The sequence below is a fragment of the Podarcis pityusensis genome, assembly GCF_964106645.2.
Source record: "Podarcis pityusensis genome assembly, chromosome: 10".
Taxonomy (NCBI): domain Eukaryota; kingdom Metazoa; phylum Chordata; class Lepidosauria; order Squamata; family Lacertidae; genus Podarcis; species Podarcis pityusensis.
Window position 1 is genome coordinate 56,124,210 of NC_138035.1, and position 26,208 is coordinate 56,150,417.

General features: G+C 42.6%; 1 protein-coding gene across 1 annotated transcript in view; it reads right to left on the reverse strand.

The window, feature by feature from the left end:
• Positions 1–26,208, reverse strand: part of CTTNBP2 (cortactin binding protein 2) — a 126,084-nt gene that overhangs the window by 63,533 nt on the left and 36,343 nt on the right. The window contains 3 exon segments of the mRNA XM_081023454.1: positions 792–995; positions 11,270–12,920; positions 21,354–21,578. Of these exon segments, the coding sequence (XP_080879580.1) occupies positions 792–995; positions 11,270–12,920; positions 21,354–21,578 (2,080 nt within the window).

Here is a 26,208-nt window from a genome sequence, read left to right on the forward strand (position 1 = left end):
GCCAAGAGGTAGGCCCACCGACCTGACCAGTTTCCTCACCCCTGGTGTCTAGTGCTGCAACCTTAGGCAACCCTGCCCTCGTCTGCATGGGAATAAACCCCACTGAAATCAAGGGGACTTGCTTCTCCATAGCCACGTTTAGGATGTCACTGTTAAGTACACAGGGTGGGATTCAATTAATGAGTCCTATCGGTGGAAGTCCTGTACGAGGACCTCTGGTTGTGCAACGGGGGTTTCCCCCCAAAATGGGCTTAGGGGCCTGTTAGGAGAAGCCTAGAGAAAAGAGGGGACACGGGTGGCACTGTGGGTTAAACCACTGAGCCTAGGGCTTGCCAATAAGAAGGTTGGCGGTTCGAATCCCCGCAACGGGGTGAGCTCCCGTTGCTCGGTCCCTGCTCCTGCCAACCTAGCAGTTCAAAAGCACATCGAAGTGCAAGTAGATAAATAGGTACCGCTCCGGCGGGAAGGTAAACGGCATTTCTGTGCGCTGCTCTGGTTTGCCAGAAGCGGCTCAGTCATGCTGGCCACATGACCCAGAAGCTGTACGCCAGCTCCCTCGGCCAATAAAGCGAGATGAGCGCCACAACCCCAGAGTCGGTCACAAGTGGACCTAATGGTCAGGGGTCCCTTTACCTAGAGAAAGGAGAGAGGAGATTGTTCTCTCTGGGAAGCCAAAATGCTTGCCCTGGTGGAACAATCACCTTAGCGCACTGTGGAATTCCTCCCCTGAACTACAAAAGCACATATAAACACAGCAGATAGTAAAGTCAGGGCACGGACAAAATCCATACCTGTATGTCCATTCATAGCAGCAGAATACAAGGCAGAATAGCCATCTTCACAGGAGTCATTAATGTCCAGACCTTCTTCATTAAGCAGCATTGACAATAAAGTTACATTTCCCTGGGCAGCAGCTTGGTGAAGAAGGGTGGGCCTGCCACCCAGGGGGACAGGACCACCACTCATTAATAAAGGGGTTAGGGAGGGAGACCAGCCTGTGAGTTAAAAGCAACATCAATTAGAGAGAACACACATGAAGAAGTTAAAGCTGCACACTTTGAAAGCTATTTCAAAAGTTCTACAAACGAAAACAGATACTGCCGTTTCAGCACATATAAAAAATTAGCACAACTTTAATAAAATAAAAATAAATCCTGTATCCAAAGATAGCTTCAAATCACACACATGCTAACTGAAACAATTTATTATTTAGGTACGCTCAAGGAAACACTCTATCCACTTTTGGTACAGTGCCATTGCCTAGATTTTGGTTTTTGGTTTTTTTTTAAAAAAAGATTATGTTTTAGTTGAAAAGCTAGCTCAAGTTATTTTGGTTTAAATTTAGCAAAAAAAAAAAAAATTTAAAAAGAGGATTGAGATAAAATTTGCATAGGTTTAAAGTTACATATGATTTTAAAGAGTCATTTTTATCAGTATTCTCTTAAGAAAACCTGCTTAAATCTATGCAAAATATGACAGGCATTTTAGTTGAAAGTACATTTAAATCTCACACTGTCTAAGCCTGCTTGTTACTCAGCTGGCCTAAACACTGCATAGAGTCATCTCAAATGTGGCAGCGCCGCCGCAACTTCCTTTGTGTTTTACAGTAAGGACTAAAGAGCAGCAATTAATTAATTACATCAAAATGACTGGCAAAAGCTTCCACATCATCCAGTAAGAAACGCAAGCGACAGAACAGAATTTTAGGAAATTATAGGAGTTATCTTGGATAGACATTCCAGGTATCAGGCGTTAGCAGCTTTAGAGGAGAGTTTATTAAGGGCATGAAGTCTGCTGTATAGGGTGCGGAAGACTTTGTGAACTCTTCCTTGATCAAAAGGCTGCAAAAGGAAATAGAAAAGGGGATTGAAAATAGATATCGCTTCTTGCAACTGTGGATTGCCGATCGACAAAGGAGAAATTCCAAAGGGATTTCCAACCTTCATTGAGGTTCGGGTTATAATCAGGTTATAACAACTGCCCACACTATAAGCCAGGAATGAGGAATTTGAGGCTTTCCAAATGTAGTTGAACTACATCTCTGACCATTGGCCATGCTGGCCAGGACTAATTGGAATTAGAATCCAATGATATCTGGAAGGTCACAGCTTCCCCATCCTTGCTATAAGTTGGAAGGATCATGAATTTTAAACACCAGGCTTGGTAATATTTGTATTGTAAAATATACCGTATTTTTCGCTCTATAAGATGCACCAGACCACAAGACACACCTAGTTTTTGGAGGAGGAAAACAAGAAAAAAAAATATTCTGACTCTCAGAAGACAGAACAGCAAGAGGGATCGCTGCGCAGTGAAAGCAGCAATCCCTCTTGTTGTTCTTGCTTCTGGGATAGCTGCGCAGCCTGCATTCGCTCCATAAGACACACACACATTTCCCCTTACTTTTTAGGAGGGAGAAAGTCTTATAGAACAAAAAATACGATAATTTCTATGGCCTCCTTGATGTAGAAAGTATTCTACTCTTGTTTTTCTCAACTTAACAGCCATTCATTAAGTTATCTATTTCCAACTATTGTAGGTTATCTCCAAAGTTTTAAAAAGCTGCCATGAAGTATAAGCAAACCAACTCAAACATTACATGTCTCAATAAAGATGGTGTTTAAAAGAGGAGAGATTTTTCTCGTAACAGAAAACAATCATTTATGCCATGGAAAATAATCATAAATGTATTAACTGAATTTAAAAGAAAAAATACAGAAAATGGGCCATAGCAGAACTGCAATGGTTCTCATTGGTCTTGGACAGTATATTAAGTGGGCAGCTACTGGCCAATGAGAAGGTTAATGGAAGGCACTAACAGACTGGGGGACAAATGGCAGAAGATGATGGACCAAAGGAAGGGAGTCAGAGGATTGGATGGGCAGAAAGGATAAGTGCAGGCAATAGGCAATAGAATAAGAGCTCTGCTTATCTCATTGGAGGTACTTACCTTGGGGTTATTCTGTTGCCACTGATGACAACATCAATTGCCCCCCTCCTTGACCAATACCACTTTGCCACTAAACAGTTCAGGGGTGGACAGCACAGAAGGGGTGGACAGGATGGAAGTAGGGAGAAAACTCTCTCTAGGAAACGCCAATAGAGTTTCAAGGTCAGCCTCTCTTATTAGAGATGTCCCCACTATCACCCCTAGCCCAGCAGGCAAAAGGAGCCAAACTTAGAATTCTTGGTAGCCCAAGGAAGTTGCTTAGTTGCTTGCAGCACCAGTGATCAACTACAATGGATCCTTAACAGAAAGGTTGGCTTTGATTAAATATAAATACATGGTGTTGTTATATATTGTTGTTTCCAACCATCTCGTCCTCTGCTGTCCCCTTCTCCTTGTGCCCTCCATCTTTCCCAACATCAGGGTCTTTTCCAGGGAGTCTTCTCTTCTCATGAGGTGGCCAAAGTATTGGAGTCTCAGCTTCAGGATCTGTCCTTCCAGTGAGCACTCAGGGCTGATTTCCTTAAGAATGGATAGGTTTGATCTTCTTGCAGTCCATGGGACTCTCAAGAGTGTATATATATATATATATTTGTGTGTGTGTGTGTGTGTGTGTGTGTGTGTGTGTGTAATGAAGAATCCATGCATGGCAGGCTATTATAGGAAGTTGTGAATGTTCAATAAAGTAAAGGAAGAAATAGAAAAAAGGGAAGACTGAGAGAAAAGAAAAGAATTTTTTATATAGTTTTAATGATTTCCTTTCTGTTTAAAGAACTACATCACAAAAAGTTGGGAATATCATCTAAACTTTGCCTTACAAAGAAAGGAAGAAAGAAAGAAAGAAGGAAAGAAAGAAAGACCTAACAGAAAAAAATGAATAAAATCTAGATGAAAGAAACCTTTATATTTTAACTAGATTGCTTCCACATTAGAGTCCTTTAGCATTGCTGTGGCTTTGCTTTTCCCCAATTAGCTGGAAGGATAAAAATGGGCATTCCAGACAAGCAAAAACAGCATAGGTTTCCAGCAATTTTAATTAAGTTTCTTCACTGGAGGCCAACCCATTTTATTCTTCCTTGATGGGCATGGGTGCAGGAATGGTGGTGAACAGCCTCTTAATTGCCCCTTGAATTTCTTACAGCACAATCCTATGCATGTCTACTCAGAAGTAAAATCCACTGAGTTCAAGGGGACTTATTCTCAGCTAAACATGTATAGAACTGCAGCATTAATGCCATTTTTGGTTCCCATTGATGAGAGAAGGGTTAATTACTGCTTTTCTCTCAAACTAGAAAATAGTGTGTTCTCACTATATAAAATATGAAAAGAAAAATAATTAGCATAAACCAGTAATTCTTTTTCTGGCCCATTTGCAAGACTAGAAGGGATACTGGGACAATTAAAGAGAGGCTATTCATGGTGAATTTAAGAGGTTATTCATCACTAACTACCAGGGCCATTAAAAGCCTCAATGGTGTTTTGCTTATTCACACTGGACAGGTTGGTTTTGCAGTTGCATTTGTTTACACCCCCCCCCCCCCACAAATCACCACAAAACCCATTGGGGGAGGGAGCATTAAAACTGCTGGAATACAATGGGCTGACTATGACATTACTGGACGTCTCTTTAGAAGTGAACAATGAATGGGGAATTCCTGCTAGTATGGAAGCAAACCTCATTTTTGTATGTTTATAATGTTAAGCTAACCAGGTCTTGAGAGCTCTTGAGAGTCCCATCGACTGCAAGAAGATCAAACCTAACCATTCTGAAGGAAATCAGCCCCGAGTGTTCACTGGAAGGACAGATCCTGAAGATGAGGCTCCAATACTTTGGCCACCTCATGAGAAGAGAAGACTTCCCGGAAAAGACCCTGATGTTGGGAAAGATGGAGGGCACAAGGAGAAGGGGACGACAGAGGACGAGATGGTTGGACAGTGTTCTCGAAGCTACTAACATGAGTTTGACCAAACTGCGGGAGGCAGTGGAAGACAGGAGTGCCTGGCGTGCTCTGGCCCATGGGGTCACGAAGAGTCGGGCACGACTAAACGACTAAACAACAACAACCAGGTCCAGCAGCACTGGCAGGAAGATGCACCCTGTTGCAGGCCTAATTCAAGGAGCCCTTTTACTGAACCTGTTAGACAATCATGATTATCTGGTTTATTTTCCTTTGGGTGTCGGGCTAGTAGAGAGAGAGAGTGGAGGAACAAAATGGAGCTTCCAGCAATAAGTACTTGATTTAGCACTTATTTAGGAATGGTAGCAATCAAATGTTGGGATGCCATTTGTAACTGTTGTTCAGATGTGGGTAGAGAGGGAAGGTTAAAGAGATTTTTGGCCATGGCTACAAACACAGACGAAAGCCATTTTCAGAAAAAGCTTTTGAATTCCATCTTAGCTTTTTAAACGAGTGCAATATCTTTTCAGTCATATAGATATTAGGTTTACTGTGCACTATAGCAGATCCGGATATTATTAATATTGCATTCACCTTCCCGGCAGAGCTTAAATTTTATCTTCTTGGTGAACTGCTTTACAAATTAACAGGGTCCCAGCATGGAAAGCAATTCCAGGCAAGAGCCTGAAACACACATGAAGATTCCTGCATGCAGCAATCACACACACATACACACACACCACTGCATGTATGAGTATTGGAAGAGGAGGTCCATGTAGGATTAACATATGAAGCAGGAGCACGAGAAAGCCTTCCAAAACATAGCATATACAAACTAAGCAATAATAACTGCATTGCATATTTCGTATGCAAATCCCACTGTTAACGTAACATTGAATCGGCACCGATTTTTAAGAGTTGGCAAGGAAGAAGAACCACAGGTTTGTATTCATTCAGGAAAATGCATAACAAAATTCGGAGACATGAGTAAGCTTTGTGGTTTCATATGCAAGAAGTTAGCAAATACGAAGCATCTGGGAAAGCGTGCTGGACATGCAGTGATGGGAGAATGAAAGGAACGGGGGGGGGGGGGGACAGCTTCTGGCATCAGCTTCAGATTGTGGAGATGATTAATTTCAGAGTCTATTACCAACCTCTCCTGCACCCCATTCACTTTATGAGCAAACCACATCACAAAAAGATGAATCAGATCTGAATGAACCAAATAAAAACAACGTTGATTGAAAAGTGATTTTAAAAAATAAATAAATAAGAGCAAATCTAAAAAGAATGGGTAATCCCAAGGGCATGGGAAATTCAATTGCTTAGAGCCATTTTAATATTTATGCTTACCCCCCACCCCCAGTCTGAATTGTAAACTCAGTTGATATTCATTGGCTGAATCATGAAGGCTATTCATTGGCATTAAGAGAGCTGAATCATGAAGACAGAGGTCTTTCAAGTAAGAAAGTGGCCCACAGCTAATAGGGACTCAGTTGACATTTCATACTTGACAAAAGTATGAAGACACACAAGAGACCTGCACTGACATATAGAATGAATTTGGGAATGATAAGGTGGCCAGGCAGCAGATATAACCAGTCTTGCCTAATTCCATGTATACTTTTTAAGATAACGCTATGATGGGAATCATGCTAAATGTAGCTGATCACATTCATCAGGCATGAAGAGCAAAGGAAGCAACACCCAACTTGGTAGCGACCCTCAGTTCTGGTAGGCTACATCTGCTGCCATCTTAAATAGGACTGCACAGCCTCACTTAAAACACCTATGGAACAAGCTCAATTGTACTCAAGTGACAACTGGCAGGCTCCCTGAATGATCACAGCTTGGGGAAGCTCATGGCGAGTATGTGGGGTGGATTGAATCTAGGAATCTTCAACATGGGACTCTAGACATTTAGAAAAATCTTTGGATTGATTGCACAGCACTTTTCATGATAAATACACCTGAAATTCAGACCTGGCTGTACTGCACAAACCTGCTGCGTGACAGCGGCATGTTAAAGCTTCCGTTTGAATTGCATGGTAAAAACACTCAGGCCTGTTTACAGTGGCGTTGCGTGGGGACAGGGCACAAAATTTCAACACCCAGTGCTACCTCAATATAGCTGTGTGCTCCCGTCGCTGGGGTCCATTGAAAAATATTCTCCATGTGAAACCAGGAAGTGAAATTTCTAGACAATGGAACAACTCTTCTTTTCTTATATCTGCGGCTACGATCTCCTGGGTGACGCAGTTGCCATTAGGCAGCTAAATGCACATGTGTTCTCTGTCCGTTTTCCTCCCACCCACCCCACCCGGGCACTGGCAACCCAAGCTATGCCACTGCACATGTGGCAATATTTTTGCATTCTTTCCTGATGACTGTCCTTGAGCTTGGTCCTGTCTATCTGTGACCATGCACAATTCTCACGTTAACCAGAATTACATGAATACACAGCAATTGTGCTGATGTTGGCACACTTGTACCTTTGGGGAAGTCACAGGCTGCAACCCTCACTGTAATCCTTATTCACTGTAGCTGTCTTATCCCATAGCCATATATACTTGTGCTTCTACTTCACACAAGACTATGGGAGGTGCCATAGCTCAATGATAGAGCACATTCTTTGCATGTGGACGGTCTCATGTTCAATCTCTGGCATATCCTGCTAAAATTATCTAGTAGCAGGTAACTTGGCAGACAGCTTCCAGAGTCCCAGCCAGGTGGTCAGAGCAGATGATAATTGGCTAGATGGACAAAAGGTATGACATGTTTTAAGGTAGCTTCCCATGGTCTTTGCTCATACCACAAGCACATGGAGAAAGGGATCATATGAAGGGGATTCTGTGTTGATGCTACTGCAAGGATGACATGCTTCTTAGAGGCAGCCAAGATGCAAGCTATGTTACTTTAATGTAGGTTGCCTACAGAAAAGTATCCTAGATATTTATTGCCAATTGAATTACAGAATCAACAGTAACATGTCACTTAGAATGAAGAGAAAAAAGGGGATGAGTAATTTAAAAGCAAATGTGTTGCCAAGTTGATCCAATAGGATGTATGATAGGTGCTCCTTAAGCATTTTAATCTCTTTTTATTGCCATTATAATAATTAGTCTTTTGTGGAATGAGAATACATCATTACAGGAAAGGGTGATATGTTACTAGGACAATAAAACATTGCTACCCCATAATACCAGATCCCTAGTTAATGGGTGAACCATTTTATTATTGATTGAAAAAGAGGAACTGTTAGGTTACTGTCTCCAAGTTATATCGAACCAAAGCAAACTTAAAGCTGCCTTGAGTTTGATTTTATCATCAAAAAGTGGGAGGTGAATTCCCAGATAAATACCTTTTGCATTCACTGTCTGTTATGAAATGTGAAAAGCCTACTGCAACCAGAATCCAAATCAATTTTTGAACAGCTTTCTAATACACCCGGTGGTTCTTTTCAACATGATTAACAAATGTATATTCAATCGACCAGCACTTGGCATTTAATTAAACGTTAAGAACTGCATGCTGAGTTTCAATGAACAATTTGGAATTGAATTGTCAAGTCTTGCCATTTGGGACTGAAATACAGTACTAATTGCACTTTGCCGAAGGTAAACCTGATATTATTTCTAATAACTGGCCCACTAGCCAGAATTTTTCAGATACCTGAATACTGTGGTGAGCAGTGTTTCCCCAGAATATAGTACACTTAACAAAAAAAGAAAAAAAAGGAAGGAACAGGAATACAATGAGCAAGGTGATTAACTACATTCATTAGAACACTTCCCTGTGTACGCTATGTACCTCACTTCCGTTATAATAGCTTGTAAACCATAAATATCATTTTGAATTGGATTTTTTTTTTGCTGAATATTGTCACTCAGGGACTCTTCATGCCACCTATCTCAATCTCCAAAGGGCCAGGCAGTTCTAATAAAGCATGACGTTATTTATTTGAATGTATAGCATGTTTCCTCCTTAAAGGAAACATATAAACAATACATAAGAAGTTGTCTTGTGCCCAGTCAAGACCATTGGTTCATCTAGGTCAGCACTGTTTAACCAGTCTGGCAATAGCTCCCCAGGGTTTCAGACAGGAGTCTCCCCCAGTCCTACTTAGATAAATTCAGGGATTGAATCTGGGATCTTCTACATGCAAAGCATGTGTTTGACTATTAGTCCTACAAAAATAAAAAATATAAAAATAAACATATAAGATATTTTTTTAATCCCACAAATTTTTGTTTAAAAAAAACAAGCAAAACTGCTTACCAAATGCTGAAAAATAAAATCCTTCAACAGCTCGAATCCAATGTCCAAAATCCAGTCCATACAGAAATGTCTTACAATACTTCTAAAATGGTGGCAAGGTTTAATTACATGTGGTCCTGAGTGATTTTAGAGATTGCAAGGCACTCTGGGTAGCTCAGTCGGTACAGCACGAGACTGTTAATCTCAGGGTTGTTGGTTTGAGCCCTGTGTTGGGTGAAAGATCCCTGCATAGTGGGGGGTTGGACTAGATGACCCTTGTGGTCCCTTCTAACTCTGTGTTTCTATGGACAAAGGCTTATCTTCTAAGCAGAGGTGGTACATGTGGTGTTATGAAGCTATGGAGTCAAGCTGGAAACCAAGGTGTTCCTGGATGGGGCTGGTGAGGTTGAAGTCACATGAGTGCACTGTCTGGACCACTGGATCAGCTGGTGGTAGCCCTGCTGGCGCAAACATGTTGCCCTGTTGACACCCTCCCCAAGCGTGAAGCAGCAATACCAGTGCTGGGAGGGCAACTCCACAACACCCACCTCTACTGCCTTTAAGCATGTCTGAGACTCCAGGCACTCTTCCCCATATCCTTCATGGACCACTGTTCTCCCCAAGCCCTAGATTCTTATCCTCAGAGCTCAAAATCTCCTTGCTATTCTTAAGCAGAGAAAGTACATTTTGGATCCCTGAATGCCTATCACTTTGGCACCCCAAATATCAGAAGATGTATGTGAAGTGAGGATAAACCTTGGAAGCTTTATGTATATGATGCAATCCACTTAGACTAATTTTTTCCTAATGTATCACCACGCTATTGACATATGTAAGAAAGGCCTACTTTCTCAATGTCTTAGCATAAGTTGTTTTTTCTGAGAACGTGCTGTCCTTTTCAGGATGAGAACCTACATTCACAGCTAAGATGGGCACAGTCCATTAAGGGAGACCCAAACCCAACTCGCTGTTCAAAGAGAAGGCAGGCTTTCTGGCACGGCCACTATCATTAAATATGGAGGCACAGAATTCTACTAAGGCCTTGCCCAAAGTGTGAAGCAGAATTCAATGTAAAGCCCATTTGAAGGAAATTAAAACTTCAGATGTCCTCAGTGTCTTTCAGGAATGCTTCAGGCCAGTAAGGACACCTGGGCTGAACATGAACTAAGCCTTGGCGCTTCTAGCGCAAAACCTTGCTGTTGACCTATACCCAACTGGGCTGTGGAGCACAAAAACCAAATCCAGTGGCGTTAGAGGAGCGGGGAGAAAACCCTCCACAAATAAAACCAATAAAATATATCCAGTCATATAAAAAAGCTAAAATTGGGCCAATCGTTGTTTTTTTAAAAATCAGCTCCAGTCCTTTGGTTTCACAAGAGAGGCATTGGGAAGTCACTCCTGGAGTGCTCTCAAAAGCTGAGTGGCCAAAACCCCTAAAGGAATGTAACACAGAAGCAGTTCTTAAATAGTTCACTGAGATTTGCAAGGTAATTGAATATCCTCGTTCCTAGATGAGCTCGAGGCTGCAGCCTCTCACCCGTGGCTGTGCGTGCAAAACTACACATCATGTCTAGTTCCTGAAGTCTTTTCTCTGAAGGCTCTTTTATTATCAGGTAAAGCCTCTGATAAAAGATGGAACATGGGACTGGTGAGGGGAAGGGGTGGGGGGGGGGAAGGGGCTGTTTAACTCCTTCTTTCCCAGACATTGATTTAAAAAGTACAGAGGCCTGTGCCTTTTATATCTTTGGGGAGAAAAGTAGTTTGGGGGAGAGCAACTTTGAGTGAACAAGCAGCCGGGAAGTAACTGGTTAAACAAACATGAACACCCATCTTCTGCTTTACCTGATTAAAAAAGAGACAGAAGGGAGGGGACAGGAGTCATGAAACTACATGTAACATAAGGTTCGCCCTTAAAAGTTATTCTAGACTTTAGGGTTTCCATCTTGGAAGGAAATACACAAATTCCTTGTGTGGGGAAAACTATGTTATGGCCCCATGAAATATAGATTTCCCATACCCCTGAAACTTAAAAGAAACCGCACATGGAAATTTCAACTTTAAGGAAGAAGCAAAAAAAGGGAAAGAAGAGGCTTAGGGAAAAGGAAAGCTATGGAAAAAATATGGCAAAGTAGCAACAAGTTTAGGAGTATATTGACAATCCCTTTACCTGATGCTGTTACCAGTAGGCTGTCTGAATCACATGGTCTACAGGATGAAGCACTAACAGGGTTTATGGAGGAGCTACAGGCAATGGTGGTGGGAATGACAAAGGAACTTTCTGAACATGCAGGTTGGTTCAGTCCAGGGGATTGGGGAGGCCAGGCACCCACCTGAGACGTGGCCATGGCTGGTATGGCACAGCCTGCAGATGCCACAGATATATCTAGTGTTGGTTTTGGTGGCAGCTGAGGTGAGGACTTAGAAATGACCTCCTCATTTATTACCCTGATTCCTTGAGGTGAACTGGAAGGAGGTGAGACTAGGGTTTTGCTGTCAGTTTTGGCACCTATATTAGGGGAGCGACCACTATCCATAAGGACTTTAAGCTGTGGGTGCGGTGGAGATGGAGTCTGTGAAAGGCCTGGCTTTTTGGGAGGAATGGGTGGAGGGTTTCCTCTGTCAATCCTCGACACACTGGGAGTCTTTAAACCCATTCTACCGACTGGGGGAGGATACGTGCCAACGTCTATCGAATGTGACATTCCCGGCCGTCCAGGCGGAGCGCCCTGAGGACTTGTGAATCTTGACAGGACCTGGGTGACGGTATTCCGAGCTAGCTGCTTGGCAACTAGGTTGTCTCGACTCGTGGGCGACACGTCTCTCGATGGAGGGCTTTGGGTAGTGTTTCCATTTTGGTCTTGGTCGTTAGCATTGGTTTGAAATCTAAACCTAGCTGCCTGGACGCGTGGATTCAGACCTTGATGCCCGGTACTGCCAGCGGATGGAGAATGCAGAGAGTGCATAGACGACGCTTGCAGGTAGCTCTGAGGTGCTATACTGGGTGCTGGAGAGGGTGCAATGTTATTTGGGAAGGGGGAAGGTAGATTGGTTAAGTCAGGCGTTGCATTTGGTCCGTTCTCCTCAATTCTGCTTTGGCCTTGAGTCAGAATGGGAGTTGAGGGGGACAGGAGCAGGTCATTACAAGAAGAATGCCTGTCCATAACTGGCTTCACAAAGCCTGCATTGGAGCATACATTCATCTTTGTGTGGCCAGAGAGCAAAGGGTTGACTGCCGAAGGCTTTACCGGAACAGTTAAAGGCAACTTCCTAACACTTTCGGTTCCACCATCTAGCAACGCCGCGTCTGTCTGGCAGGCAAGCGTTCTCAAAGCCGGTCCCTCTGTTCCGACAGATACAGAAGCGGAACCTCTATCTTTGTTCTTACGCGGGAGGGAAAGGTGCAACTTACTGTCATTCTCCTTTTTCAGCTGCTCAATCATTTTTCTCATCCTCTCCCTCTCTTCTCGGAGGTCATAGGTGTGCGCTTCCTCTCTGCCAAGCCTGGCATGCAGTTGCTCCCTTTCGGTGTCGAAGTCAGAAAGCTGCTTTTCCATTTGGGCTTCCATTTGCGCACTCCGCTGCTTCTCAACGGCAAGAGATTCTTCCAATTCGCCAGCTTTCTTCTTTTCTTCCTCGAATTTTGCCATGACATCTTCCAGCTTCTGGGCCTCTTCGACTATTCGACTGGAGAGCTGTTTACATTCTTTCACTAACATCAATACAACTTGTTTATTCTTGCCACGCTCCTCTTCAAGACGAGCACATAGTTTCTTATGTTCCATTTCGAGCTCTTGCAACTGCGATTTCTCCATTTCCAGCTACAAAGAAATGCAGAACAATATCTCATTACCATAAGGGTTGGGCTTTCCTTTTTTTTTTTTAGTCTCAAGTAACAGAAATCAGTTGTATTTTATGTTATTAAAACAATAAAAAACTATCTTTAAGGGGACCTGAATTAGACATTTTCTGGGCTAAGTTATTTGAGCCAAAATGTTGCTGTGTCTCTGTTTTCCAAACAGGTTAAATGAAAACTAAACTCATATTCCGTTGTCTTGAAAATGCAAACTGCTCACTTTTTTTGTTTATTGTTAATGGGAACAACTACTTTGTTTCAGCAAATATCAGAACTATGCTTTTCGCAACTGACACAGTGTCAATGGACTCATCGACAGTACAGTGGTACCTCAGGTTACATACACTTCAGGTTACATACGCTTCAGGTTACAGACTCCGCTAACCCAGAAATAGTGCTTCAGGTTAAGAACTTTGCTTCAGGATGAGAACAGAAGTTGTGGAGACTTCCGGGTTGGCGCCATCGCCGAATGGCGGACTCCCTCCGAGCTCCGGAGGGAGTCTGCTCGGCAGGGGCTAGGTCCTACTGCGCCGGTGACGCGGGGACCCTTAAAAACCACGGGCACGGAGCCCGTGGACATGGGGACTCGGCTGGCACCGCTAGCGCCCTCCCGACTCGTGAAGGAGCCTTTTTAAAGGCTTCGGATCGGGTGCCGGGGAGTGGCGTGGTGCTTTGAGTCCACTGCTTCCCCTGCTGAGCGCAGCCGCATGCCATTCGACGGAGAGCGCTGACTTCTTCCATTGGAAATTCGGACTATCAACAACAACCCGTGAGTAATTGGGAAACCGGGTACAAAAGGAGAAAAAAAGAAATTTTTTTCGGATTCGGCACGAGCGGGGGTGATCTAAAAAGGAAGTCAGTCCCCCCCCCCCCCGATTGTAAACATTCTAAAACAAGGACTGGGTAACCAAGATCGAAAGAGAAGTTTATTGCTGATAAAAATCATTAATTCCACGATGGGAAATTACAAGAACTGTGCTGGAGGAGAAGAGTGGAGGGTGAGAGGGAAAATGCAACCCCCCCTGGGAACCGGGGCGATTTGTAGAGCCTGGCGAAGAGAGACGGAGACTTTGACAGCTGTCAAAGTAGCTGTCAAAGCTGAAGAATATAAAGAGGACTTTGTTACAAGGACTTTGCTGGCTAATTCTGTTACAATTTGACACAATATGGATATAAACTGTCGGAAAATAAGGAACAACAATTTGACTTTTGGAGTAGAGGATATAAAGTTACTACAATCCCCCTAGAGGGGTTTCGGGACATTACAAGTGGTCGTATGTGGAAAATTACTCTGAGATTCGCACAGGACTTATCTTCTGGGAAAGCAGCAAAACTGAAATAGTATTTTGTCTACAGAGGTGTTTACATTAAAAGGAGACAATAGAATTTTCTATTGAAGAAAGGAAGGGACTGGACGTAAGTTTTTGTTCCTGAACAACAAACCTCTGTAGAGATACCAGATTTCGGAATAAGAACGTTTTAGCAGCTGAACAAGACAAGAAACCTGAGAAAGTAAGGAATAAAAAGAATAAAGGACTAACTACGACACGGAAAGAACAATGGGAGGAGCAGCAAAGACCAAGGAAATTAAAGGCCTCTATTAGACTGGATTTTTGAAGTTAAACATCATTAAATAAATAAATTAAAAGAAAACCGGCAAGGTGGAATGGGAAAAAATCTGGCCATGGACTTGAGACCTCCAGGCTGACAACATATAGACTGATGGACATGGGGAATTCAAACCGGGGAAGGGAGGGGGGAGTTTTGGAATCCAAAGGCTATGTAACCATCTTTTTGAATCTTCTTATATTTTTTATCTTCTATTTCTTTATATAATTTTTGTATATCATGGTATTTTGATTTGACATGTTTAAAAAAAGGGAATTCGTGGAAGGAAATTGGGGTAGATCTTGGGGAAAAATCTTTTTTCTTTTTCTGTTAATGATGAGGGATGATGGTAAGATTGTATAATTTAAATTGGTTAATGGGTTAAACATATTAAGCTTTAAATTGGGAGTGAGAGCTTGTGGAATCAAATTAATGAAAGGGGAATATAGTCGGGAGGGGGAGGAAGGAGTCCTAGAAAGAAGATAACGAAAGTAAGGCTCTAAATATATTCTATCTTTTCTTTTCTGTTATATTTCTATATTATTGGAAACTCTAATAAATATGATTTAAAAAAAAAAAAAAGAGAACAGAAGTTGTGCTCCAGCGGTGCAGCAGCAGCAGGAGGCCCCATTAGCTGAAGTGGTGCTTCAGGTTAAGAACAGTTTCAGGTTAAGTACGGACCTCCGGAACGAATTAAGTACTGAACCTGAGGTACCACTGTATACACATCCAAAGCAATATTATGTAACTTCAAACAGTCATGGCTTCCCTCAAAGAATACTAAAAAGTCTAGCTTGTGTAGTAGTAAGGGAGCTGACCCTATTTCTCCTCACAAAGCTACTATTTCCAGAGTTCCCTGGGAAAAGGGATTGACTATTAAACCTATATGTGTGATTGGTAGCTGCCAGTCATCAGAGTGTTGTTCATTTGAGTATTTTATTAAAGGGTACCATTATTTCAACAAAATCATCTGTATCAGACATCCTGCAAAAGAGGCATCAAATTAAAACTATTTTATGGTAATCAAGAACTTTCCCTATTTGCATGAATCAAAAGCATCATGCACAGGTGGCTCAATGGATTTGTGCATTGGGCTGTTAACCAAAAGGTTGGTGGTTCAATCCCACCTCAGGGACAGGATAACTGCATTGCAGGGGATTGGACTAGATGATGTTTGGGGTGCCGTCCAACTCAACAATTCTATGAGAAGTCATCTGTGAACAAATAATGAGGGCCAGTGTATGTGTATTGGGAGACGGCCATGCCAAAAGGAATGAGTGGGACTAGAGAATGCTAGCATCTCATCAAGATGGCTATAGGGTGCCAAATAACATCACCAGCATGCTGGACATAGATCAGCAACTACGGTGTACCAGAAACTCTGATGGTCAGATATACCAATCAGCAAGCTTGGAATTCTGAAATAGGTGGGACAGAATGTTCCTTCTATTTCCATGCTTGTATGGCCAAGATTTATTCCCTCTTAGAAGGAGAAAAATACCTGTTTCCTGCCCTGTAGCTATTTCAGAACTAGAAGTCCGTGAAACTGAAAAGCCTCAAACTTTTGACTCTTGACTGAGGATCATTATACAGTGGTCCCTCGGGTTAAGTACTTAATTCGTTCCAGAGGTTTGTTCTTAACCTGAAACTGTTCTTAACCTGAGGCACCACTTTAGCTAATGGGGCCTCAGGTTAATTTCTGTTCTCATCCTGAAGCAAAGTTCTTAACCCGAGGTACTATTTCTGGGTTAGCAGAGTCTGTAACCTGAAGCGTATGTAACCTGAAGCGTATGTAACCCGAGGTACTACTGTACAATTCAAGAGCATGTAAGGGGAAGGGCTTAGTTGCATGTAATAATCAGTGTAATGAAATGTGATCTTCATTCTGACCACAGGCGTCCCCTCTACCTCAACCCCCCCCCATAAAATAATTGCACACAGGGTTAGTCTGTAAGCTGATAAGAGAAAGCAGATAAAATGGTTGCAGTCCAGCATTTGTGATTACTACAGAGGCGGGGAGGGTTTTACATTCCTCTAGATGCTAAAATCATACTAATTTCAGAGTTGTAAGAAGATACTGTATGGTGAGTATATTTCATGTACGCTGTAATCTGGGGAACCAGATGGCCCAGAGGATTGGTAACAGGAGATGGAGCATTTCATCTCTAGGTCAGTGGTTCAATTTTGGCTTTGGTTGCTAGCGAAAGGAAAGTCATTACGAACTGGTGACTTCTGAGTGGCCTGCTGTTCACCAATAGGATTCTGTGTCCTCCCTCCAGCAGGGAGGAAAACTGATAGTCTGTTGGACAGCTCCTCCAAAGAATGTTGTTGTTATTTGCCTACACTCCCTTTTTCTAATAAGACAGCTTCTGCATTGTTTCTTCGAAAACTTTATAAACAAGGGATTAACAGCAGCTTTGCTGTCCTCCCCACCCACTCTGAATAATACGTCTTTTATGCTTAGCATAAGTAAAACAGGAATCACTCTGAAAGTGAAGCAGCAAGGGAATAATACTGCGTATCCAAAAAAGAGAAGAAGCTAACTCTACAGACTGCCTGGTGCTTGGATGTGCTTAAAAACAAGAAAACATTTGCTAAAATTCCAGGGATTTATACTTCAAGTCAATAAAAGTTAGCTATAATGATGGCATGTTGGATCTGCAATCTTAAAACTCTTCATTTACCATATTTTTTGCTCTATAAGACTCACTTTTTCCCTCCTAAAAAGTTAGGGGAAATGTGTGTGCGTCTTATGGAGCGAATGCAGGCTGCGCAGCTATCACAGAAGCCAGAACAGCAAGAGGGATTGCTGCTTTCACTGCGCAGTCATCCCTCTTGCTGTTCTGGCTTCTGAGATTCAGAATATTTTTTTTCTTGTTTTCCTCCTCCAAAAACTAGGTGCGTCATGTGGTCTGGTGCGTCTTACAGAGTGAAAAATACGTTGTTTTCTAAGATCTGGGAGGAGAATGGTGTGGCAGGATGAATATTGGAAGAGGATATTTCTGCTTTATATTCAGCAAAACACATCCCCCAGTGTCACTGAATTACAGCCTCGATCACTAAATTGTCTTGAATTAGCGACTGGAAAGAGCTAATAGCAAAATACTTGGGATAATGAAAGACAAGCAAGCATGTGAAGCAGCATCATGGCGGTTATCTCAAGCGCACGTTCTTGACTAGGCCTCAAAATATGAGCCAAGTACTTGATTCAGATATGACGCAATATAATGAGAAATGAGATGTGGTTTAGAATCATGTGGATTATCTGCCTTAGCAAACAAGGGGTGCTTTTCAGGGGAAGAACTCTGAATAGCTGGAACTGCTCTGCGCATCCACGACAGTGGCCAAGTAACAGTCCCAGGATATGCATTCATTTGTTGTATTTCTGCTTCCACATTCCTCAGGGTGGTTTCTCAAAACGAACAATTCTAATTGCAATCCAAATCACAACAACAACAATAAACTCCTCCATGCAAATTGGAAAGCATTCGCACTGTCAGGATATTTTCCAGAACCGCAGAAGAACCCAGCCTTCTTTTAAACATTAATTAAGTATAATGCTAGGTGATGGAAAACACATTTGCCCCTTTTCCAAGAGTGGCAATATATATATATGTTTCTACCTTGGGTATGCTAATCCATGTTAAGCATGTACAATTTTCACATTATAATTCCTTCCACAGATTGTCAAATTGACAAAGTAGTGACTGGGAAGGAAGCAGGGGTGATAAAAATAGAGCAGGTAACTTTTTATTTTTAGTGTTATTTTGATTTGTTCACAAAATAAAGTTAAGATAGGTGAAAGGGGCAGGGAGGCCTTTGCAGTGGTGGGCTAGACAGGCTGTATGATTTTATCTTGTCTATACCTTTAACTGACTTTTTCAGCTGCCTTTTTATTGTATTGTTATTTAAGATTTTATTTTATTTTTATTTTTCTTAAAAAAAATATGGATTAGTGGCATTTTTATACCGGTTTTGTCCCTAAGGATAAGCTGCTCTTTTTTTAATTGGAGAGGAAAAGTAGACTACATGTTTTGAAAGATAAATAAAGCAGATAATGTATGTGGAACTGTTTGGTTTTATGATGCATTTCTTTTGCTTTATTGTCTCGTTTTCAGTGCACTGTTTTAATGTACACCACTCAGAAATGCAAATAATTAAATAAATAAAACTAGCTAAATGGTTCGTTATCTCCCTTCAACCTCTCCCTACTGTGAATATATTCAAATTCGAAATGATTCCAGATGTGTACATCTCAGATTATGCCATCCGCTCCCTATAGCAGATTCTGCTAAAGGAAGCAGGATGGGCCATTCCCTCATGTTGCATATGTGCTTTATAATATGTTTGTTTTCTAGATGAGTCAACCTGACTAAGCTATCTACCTTTCCACTTCTTTGCCCCAATACTCTTATGGAACCTGCTCCCAATTTGTTCCTTCATGTCCCAGATTTTCATGTCCATCTAGGCCGCTAGATCCCATCTTGCCTACACATACCTTCTGATTTTCTTGTACTGCCCATCCATGCTTCCTGTCAACACTGAATCCTATCCCAACATCAAACTGTTTGCCAAACCCAGCCTTAGTTCTCTTAAGCTAGCCTCTCATGGTCAACTGAGACTCAGAGGTGCTGCCTTCAGCGCCTGCAAAACTAGACAAAATCTATATGAGTATTCTCTCTCTGATCAGAAGAAACTCATCAGAGCATGGGTACCCAGCATAATATCCTCTGGATGTTGTTGGATTACAGCTCCCATTATCTGCTAACCATTAACCATGCTTGCTGGGTCTTAATAGGAGTCCAAAACCGTCCAAACAGCACCATGTTTGGCTACCCCTCTATCATAGGGCTAAAAAAGAAGTCAAGCCACTTGACCTCCTAGTAATACTGTAATACATCTGTCTCCAAGAGTATGAATCACTGTACGAAGCATGTTTATCTTTAATTACTTGGCAAAATGTATGTAAATAAAGTCCAAATTAGGGTTTGGTTTCAGGTGTCATGCAGTTGATCCAATTACGTCGAGTTGTCAGCCAGCAGCGGCTATATTGGAGATATTGAGCTATTGTTAGTTCTTAGCTTATAGTAAAGGTATACTCTCAGCCACGTTTGGGAAACTAGCAACTTTGCCCCACATTCAGATCTTGTTCTGTTGGGTTGCCATCTGATCAGAGAAACTGCAATTGAGTAATCTTTTGAGTGTTTAGTCAGTTCATCTATCTGTTGGGCAAAAATATTGTTTCTGCAGTAAAAATAAAGGTTTATTTGGTTTAGATTTAGAAATGCACACACGTCAAAATCAGACATAATCTCAACACAGCCACTCCCTACTGGGTGCAAGTGAAGGGAGAACGTCTCTTTTAATGAAGGCATTTGCCCTTTGATTTAAAGAAACATTTTTTACATCTGCTACCCAATTAACTGGGCACACCTTTTCAGTTGATTAAAGGTAAAGGTAAAGGGACCCCTGACCATTAGGTCCAGTCGTGGACCTAATCTCATCTTGCTCTATAGGCCGAGGGAGCCAGTGCTTGTCCGCAGACAGCATCCAGGTCATGTGACCAGCATGACTAAGCCGCTTCTGGCGAACCAGAGCAGCACACGGAAACGCTGTTTACCTTCCCACTGGAGTGGTACCTATTTATCTACTTGCATTTTGACGTGCTTTCGAACGGCTAGGTTGGCTCACCCTGTCGCGGATTCTGGGAGAAGGTGGGTCTGGAATGCTTTCTAGTGACAACGTGTCAGCTAGTTGCTGCTCCACTTCTGCCTCTTGCTCCTTTCCCATTATTTCCTAACTTTTCCCCTCATCTGCCTCTGAGCTGTGACCTCCCTCAAACCCCTGTTGTAATTCTGAACTGTCTTCCTCTTCTCTGGACAGGCCAGGCTGGGGAGGCGGTCTCTACCATTCCTCCTCTGCCCAGTCCCTGACACTAATCAATTGATCTAAAACAGGGGTACCCTACATGGTGCCCTCCAAATATTTGTTGGATTACAACTCCCCCTTTTCCTGATCATTGGCCACGTAGGCTGGGGCTGATGTGAGCTGTAGTCCACCCAACATTGGGAAGGCACCACATCTGCTACCCATGATCTAACCAATTAATCAATTAAATGTTGCAGCCCTAGCTGAAGGTTTGCATTTCTTCAGAATGGCCATTCTTTAGCCTCAGGACTGTATCCAGTTGTCATGCTGGGCCTCTGGATGATGAGGACCTGGTTCTCCTGATGACCAAAGACACAGGTAAGCTGACAGAGCCCATGACATTCCTGGTGTTTTGGGAAGGACATTCCAAAACTGACAAGGGATGCTCTTATTACAGTGGTACCTCGGGTTACATACGCTTCAGGTTACAGACTCCGCTAACCCAGAAATAGTGCTTCAGGTTAAGAACTTTGCTTCAGGATGAGAACAGAAATTGTGCTCCGGCGGTGCGGCAGCAGCAGGAGGCCCCATTAGCTAAAGTGGTGCTTCAGGTTAAGAACAGTTTCAGGTTAAGAACAGACCTCTGGAACGAATTAAGTACTTAACCCGAGGTACCACTGTATTATGTAAAGAGGAATATTCTTTCATTGTAATAATTGAAAACTATCAACCAGAAATGTGTCACTTATGATAAAATACAAATAATACGGCCACTCTAGAATCACACACACACACAAAATTAATTTCTAATTTTTTTAAGTCATAAAAATGAGAGGGAATACATTCTTTTGGAGATGTGGTGAGCAATTAAAAAAAGAGGAAAGAGCAAGTCAAAGGGGGCGGGGGAGAGTTGATGTGGTACCTTCTTTTGTCTGTTTTCAGCAGCGACCAACTGAGCTGCCATTCTCTCTTGCATTTTTCTGCAGTGAGCCATAACAGCTTCTAAGATGGAGAGTGGGTTGGTACAAATGGACTTCTTGTCTTTATCACCAGCACCTGACTCATAGTCTCGCTGCAGAGCCAGAAATGGGTCACTAAGATTAAATCTCCCATACCGCTCCTGGATAAAGACCTCCTTCCTCCGTGCCTAAACAGAGAGATAAACAAAAAGAATCACTAGAGAACAGTTAAATGAAATGTTAACACACACAACAGCGCTATACGTAGAACATCTGGGAAATAAACAGTCACACGTTCAGCAGATTACTTCAGTATTTTTAACAATACATAAGCCAATGCATTTTGATAATAGCCATGTTTTATGCCAGCGGTCTAAATTAAATCTTATTTCCACAAAATAAATAATATATATATATGGCCTTTATATATGCCTGAGAGAAATCAATTATTTAACATTTAGGTTTATTAAGTGCAGTTAATAAGATGTGGCCATTTTAGCTTTCTTCCCATCTCCCAGAGTTCTCTCTTTGCTGCTGCTACACACAACTATAAAGGTTATATAGATGTTTTGTCGCTTGTTACCAAACCTATCATCAGAAACCTGGGGAAAGAACATCATTTGAGAAAGTCAACACAAACAGTTATCATAAGACTGTTAAGTTCAAAAATAAAGGATGCTGTGCGTTTTGTTTTTTACTCCCTTTACTTTTAAGTAGTTACAAACCCCGTCAAAGTGCTGCAAGTTCCTGAAGGCAATGCTTGCAAAAAGCCTGATTGCTTTGGAGGGAAATGGTCACCTGCTACTATGTACACATAATTTAGGGCTGGCACAAGATATTGCACTGCTGAAACCCCTTTTTTGCATCTCCCTTGTCTCTGCTGTGCCTCTTCTCTTCATTGTGGTGGTGCTTTAGCAACAGCAGCAGTCTCACTCTAGACAGGACCTGGGAAGGGGGAGGCATAGCTGTCAACTTACAGATTTGAAAATAAGGGACCAGCAGCCTTGAAAATAAGGGGTCCGCAGCCAAAATAAGGGATTTTCCAAGCACAGGTATGTTCAACTTCTGAGCCCCTCCAAGCCAAAGGCAGAAAGCCCAGCCAGCAGCCAAACGAAGCTTCAAGCGGTGGTTCCCACAGCGCAGCAACCCGGCAAAGGGGATGCAGCAAGGAAAACCACTGTCACCTCTCCGCTGGGAAGTGCTGAGCAAAGGCGAGTCCCCAGGCAACGCGGCCGATTTGATCGGCACAAGGCATGCAAGCTCCACCCCCCAGTCGTTCTTAACTCCTTATTGGGTGAGCAACGCAGCCAAGCAACACAGTTGGAGCCTCCCTCCTCCCTGGCTGGCAGGGAGGGAGGGAGAGGAGCTGCTTCCTTTGAAACCTGGGAAATTTAAGGGACATCATGAATAAGGGACAGCAGCGGGACACAGCGCTGGGATAAGGGACTTTCCCGCCAAAAAGGGACGGTTGACAGCTATGGGGGGGGGGAGGTCCTTTTCGAGTGAGGCATTCTGGGTTGGAAAGTCATGAAAGCACCAGTAGTTTCCTGCGGCAGCTGATAATCCCTAATATTGGGGGCGGGTGAAAGTTACAGTAACTTTAAAACCCTCCCCCTAGAGTTGGGCGGCATCTAACTGAAGAATGAATCATGGCTCAAAAATAGAAATGCAGCTTTAAAAAGAAGCCAAATGCTATCACAAATAGCCTCACAAACTGAAGGTAAGAGTGATGATTAAGCGTGAAATTCTAAAGATATTATGGGAAGTGGAAAAGAAGCTTTAATTATTTTTGCCTTCTCTCAAGACACCAAGGCCTGAAAAGCAGGTGGCTTCAAAAACAGGCCAAATGATGAGAACTCATCGTTTTAGAAATGTCAGCATGAAGGAAAGGTAGTGCTAAGAGGAAGCAGGCCATTCCATAGTTAACTGAGTTCTATTCAGGCATTATCCAACATCAACAACAAGGGTTCCAACAGTGGCGTCCAACCATTGGCCCCATCCCTACTATCATGCCTCTGTTGAAGATCTGTAGAGCACATCTGTAGAGAGAAGCAAAATCTACGGTTGTAGGTTCCTCTGCTATTTCGAACCCTGTTTGAGCTATAATATGAGACTCCACACAGGAGCTTCACTTCTTCAAATTTCTTGTAGCTTCTCTTGAGAGACGCAGCTCTGGTAAAGATCCATTGCTCTACTTCAGGATATTAGAACTCAAAGTGAAATCCCATGCACACTTGCATGGAAATAAATCCAGTGGAAGACCATGGGACTCTTTTGCGATAATTATATTTTATATTCTTTATTGAAAAATAAAAAATTACATAATTACAAGTGCACAGAATAAGATAAGACACAAAAAAGAAGAAACAAGAAGCAACAACCATGTAGGGGGGGGGGAAAGGAGCTGTTGTGTACATTACAAAAAAGGTACCGATACTTAACTGCTGAGTAAATATGCATAGGATTATGCTTGGGACTTTGTAGGATAAACTCTTGCTAGCCCTGAGAATTCCCCCAGAGCTTGTGGTATCCAGTATTCACTAGGACTTGCTAGCATCCAAGACCTACAGCCTGTTGCTAGTCATCCTCTGCTACAGACTGCTTCCCACCAGATCTTACCTAGAACCCTACAGGCTATTAGCAGGACAAGAAAAATGGGGATTGTACACCCTATAGCAACTTTTGGAGTAACCTGGGCAATAAAGATATCCATCTTTCCTGAAAAGCATCTCACATTCACAGCTGGGTGCTACAGTGATAAACCAGAAGCGCAGGAAGTTCTTAATGACCTTAAAGAGAAAATCATGCACTGCTGGCATCTGCGTATAGAAACGAAACTAACACATTTTTACAGTACTCTGCAGATTTCATCACTTAACATATGGTAAAGAGTGTAACATTTCCTTGATTCTTTTTTAAAGTCATAAGCAAAAAGCACATTACATTTTTAAAAAAATAATTAACAGAGCTTTTGCATGGAGAGAGAAAAGTGCATTCTCCTTTTAAAACGACTCAAACATTCCTCTTTTTTGAATGCCAAGATCCAGACACAGTATTTCCCTTCGAGGCCAACAGACAAGTTTAGAAGCCAGTGGAAGTTTCCTTAAACGTCACCACTACAAATAGCCAAAGGAACATTTTCTATTGAAAACATGTTGATTTTGTCTTTTTATAGCAATGATACCTTTGGCTGGGCTCTAGAGAAAGCCAGTTTTATATGACTCACAGACACCTGGCGTTTCTAAAATCCAAAACTTTCCTCACCACCCAAGCATGCCAATCCGATCCCCAACATACTTGCTGCCAAGGGCACTGTATGGGAGTGTGACCAGCAATACAGTATGTCAAAAGGTCATGACATTTATAAGTGCACATGTGCATATTTAGTCTGTATGGGCAAACACACACAACGCTGGGCATTTGAGAAGTATTTCAGTCAGGGGCTAAAATATGTATGATTTGGCAACATAAAAGAGAAGCAAAGATCAGCCAAACATAGCACATTTCTCTTAATTATGTTCCTTGACTCAAGGTGTAAACTTCTCACTTCACTCATAATCATAACTGTTTCCTGACCAAGAAGGACTGGCCGAAAGCATATTGCTCCCTGAGATGGAGGACAATTGAAACCCCCTAGTCCACATATATTATCCAACCAGACTGGAGACTGAACACACTCAGCAGTGTGTGGTCAGTGGATTTGGGGAACTAGGCTAGTGCCCTAAATGTTCCCCTGGCATGTCCTTCCCAAAGCCCAGGAAGTTTCTGCCCAGCTTAAGGACAGAGTCGCAATGCTGACGCGTGCAACATTGGATCGTCCCTTTCCCCCACTCTCCCATGCCTCTGGCCCTAACTGTTCCCTTATGACAAATTTCACCGCGTGCCACTGAACACACTGGTCATGGGACAGTATTCTCTACTGGACCTGGGGGCAGTAGAATAGCTTAGAGAGGATGGGGAATGTTGACAGCCCCCTGTCTCAAGGCATTTGCTACATGGTGCTACTGCCTTACTCTGCCTGATATGGGGCAAGCCCTTGAGACTATGGCAAGGAGTAAGGTAAAGGTAAAGGGACTCCTGACCATTAGGTCCAATAGTGGCCGACTCTGGGGTTGCGGCGCTCGTCTTGCTTTATTGGCTGAGGGAGCCGGCGTACAGCTTCCGGGTCATGTGGCCAGCATGACTAAGCCGCTTCTGGCAAACCAGAGCAGCGCACAGAAACGCCGTTTACCTTCCCGCCGGAGTGGTACCTATTTATCTACTTACCCTTTGACGTGCTTTCGAATGGCTAGATTGGCTCACCCCATCGCGGGGATTTGAACCACCAACCTTCTGATCGGCAAGTCCTAGGCTCTGTGGTTTAACCCACAGCACCACCCATATCCCAGGAGTAAGGTAAGATGTCTTAATTCCCTCAGAAGCTGTCTGTTTCATGGCAAACTTCCCCAATATAGTGCCCTCCATTGGTTTGGGACAATTCCCACCTTCCACATACAGTATCACCAACGAAGAGGGTTGATAGGAATTATAGTGTGGCAACTTCTGGTGGGTACCAGGTTAAGGAGCTGGGCTTGTCTCCTCTTCCCTCAGTCCAACACATAGACATTCAAAGCACTCAGCTCTGAAGATCAGAAATTGCTGTGTTTTTTTTAATAAGTTCCCTCCTCACTCCCACATCTTAAAGTCTGCTCTTATAAATAAAAGTTATATGAGCTGAGCAGAGTCTTTGCATATTAAACTGATAATGCAGACACCCATCTGAAAAACATTATGTCAGAATAGAACATCGCCTTTTGCCATAAGGATTTACAAGCTGGA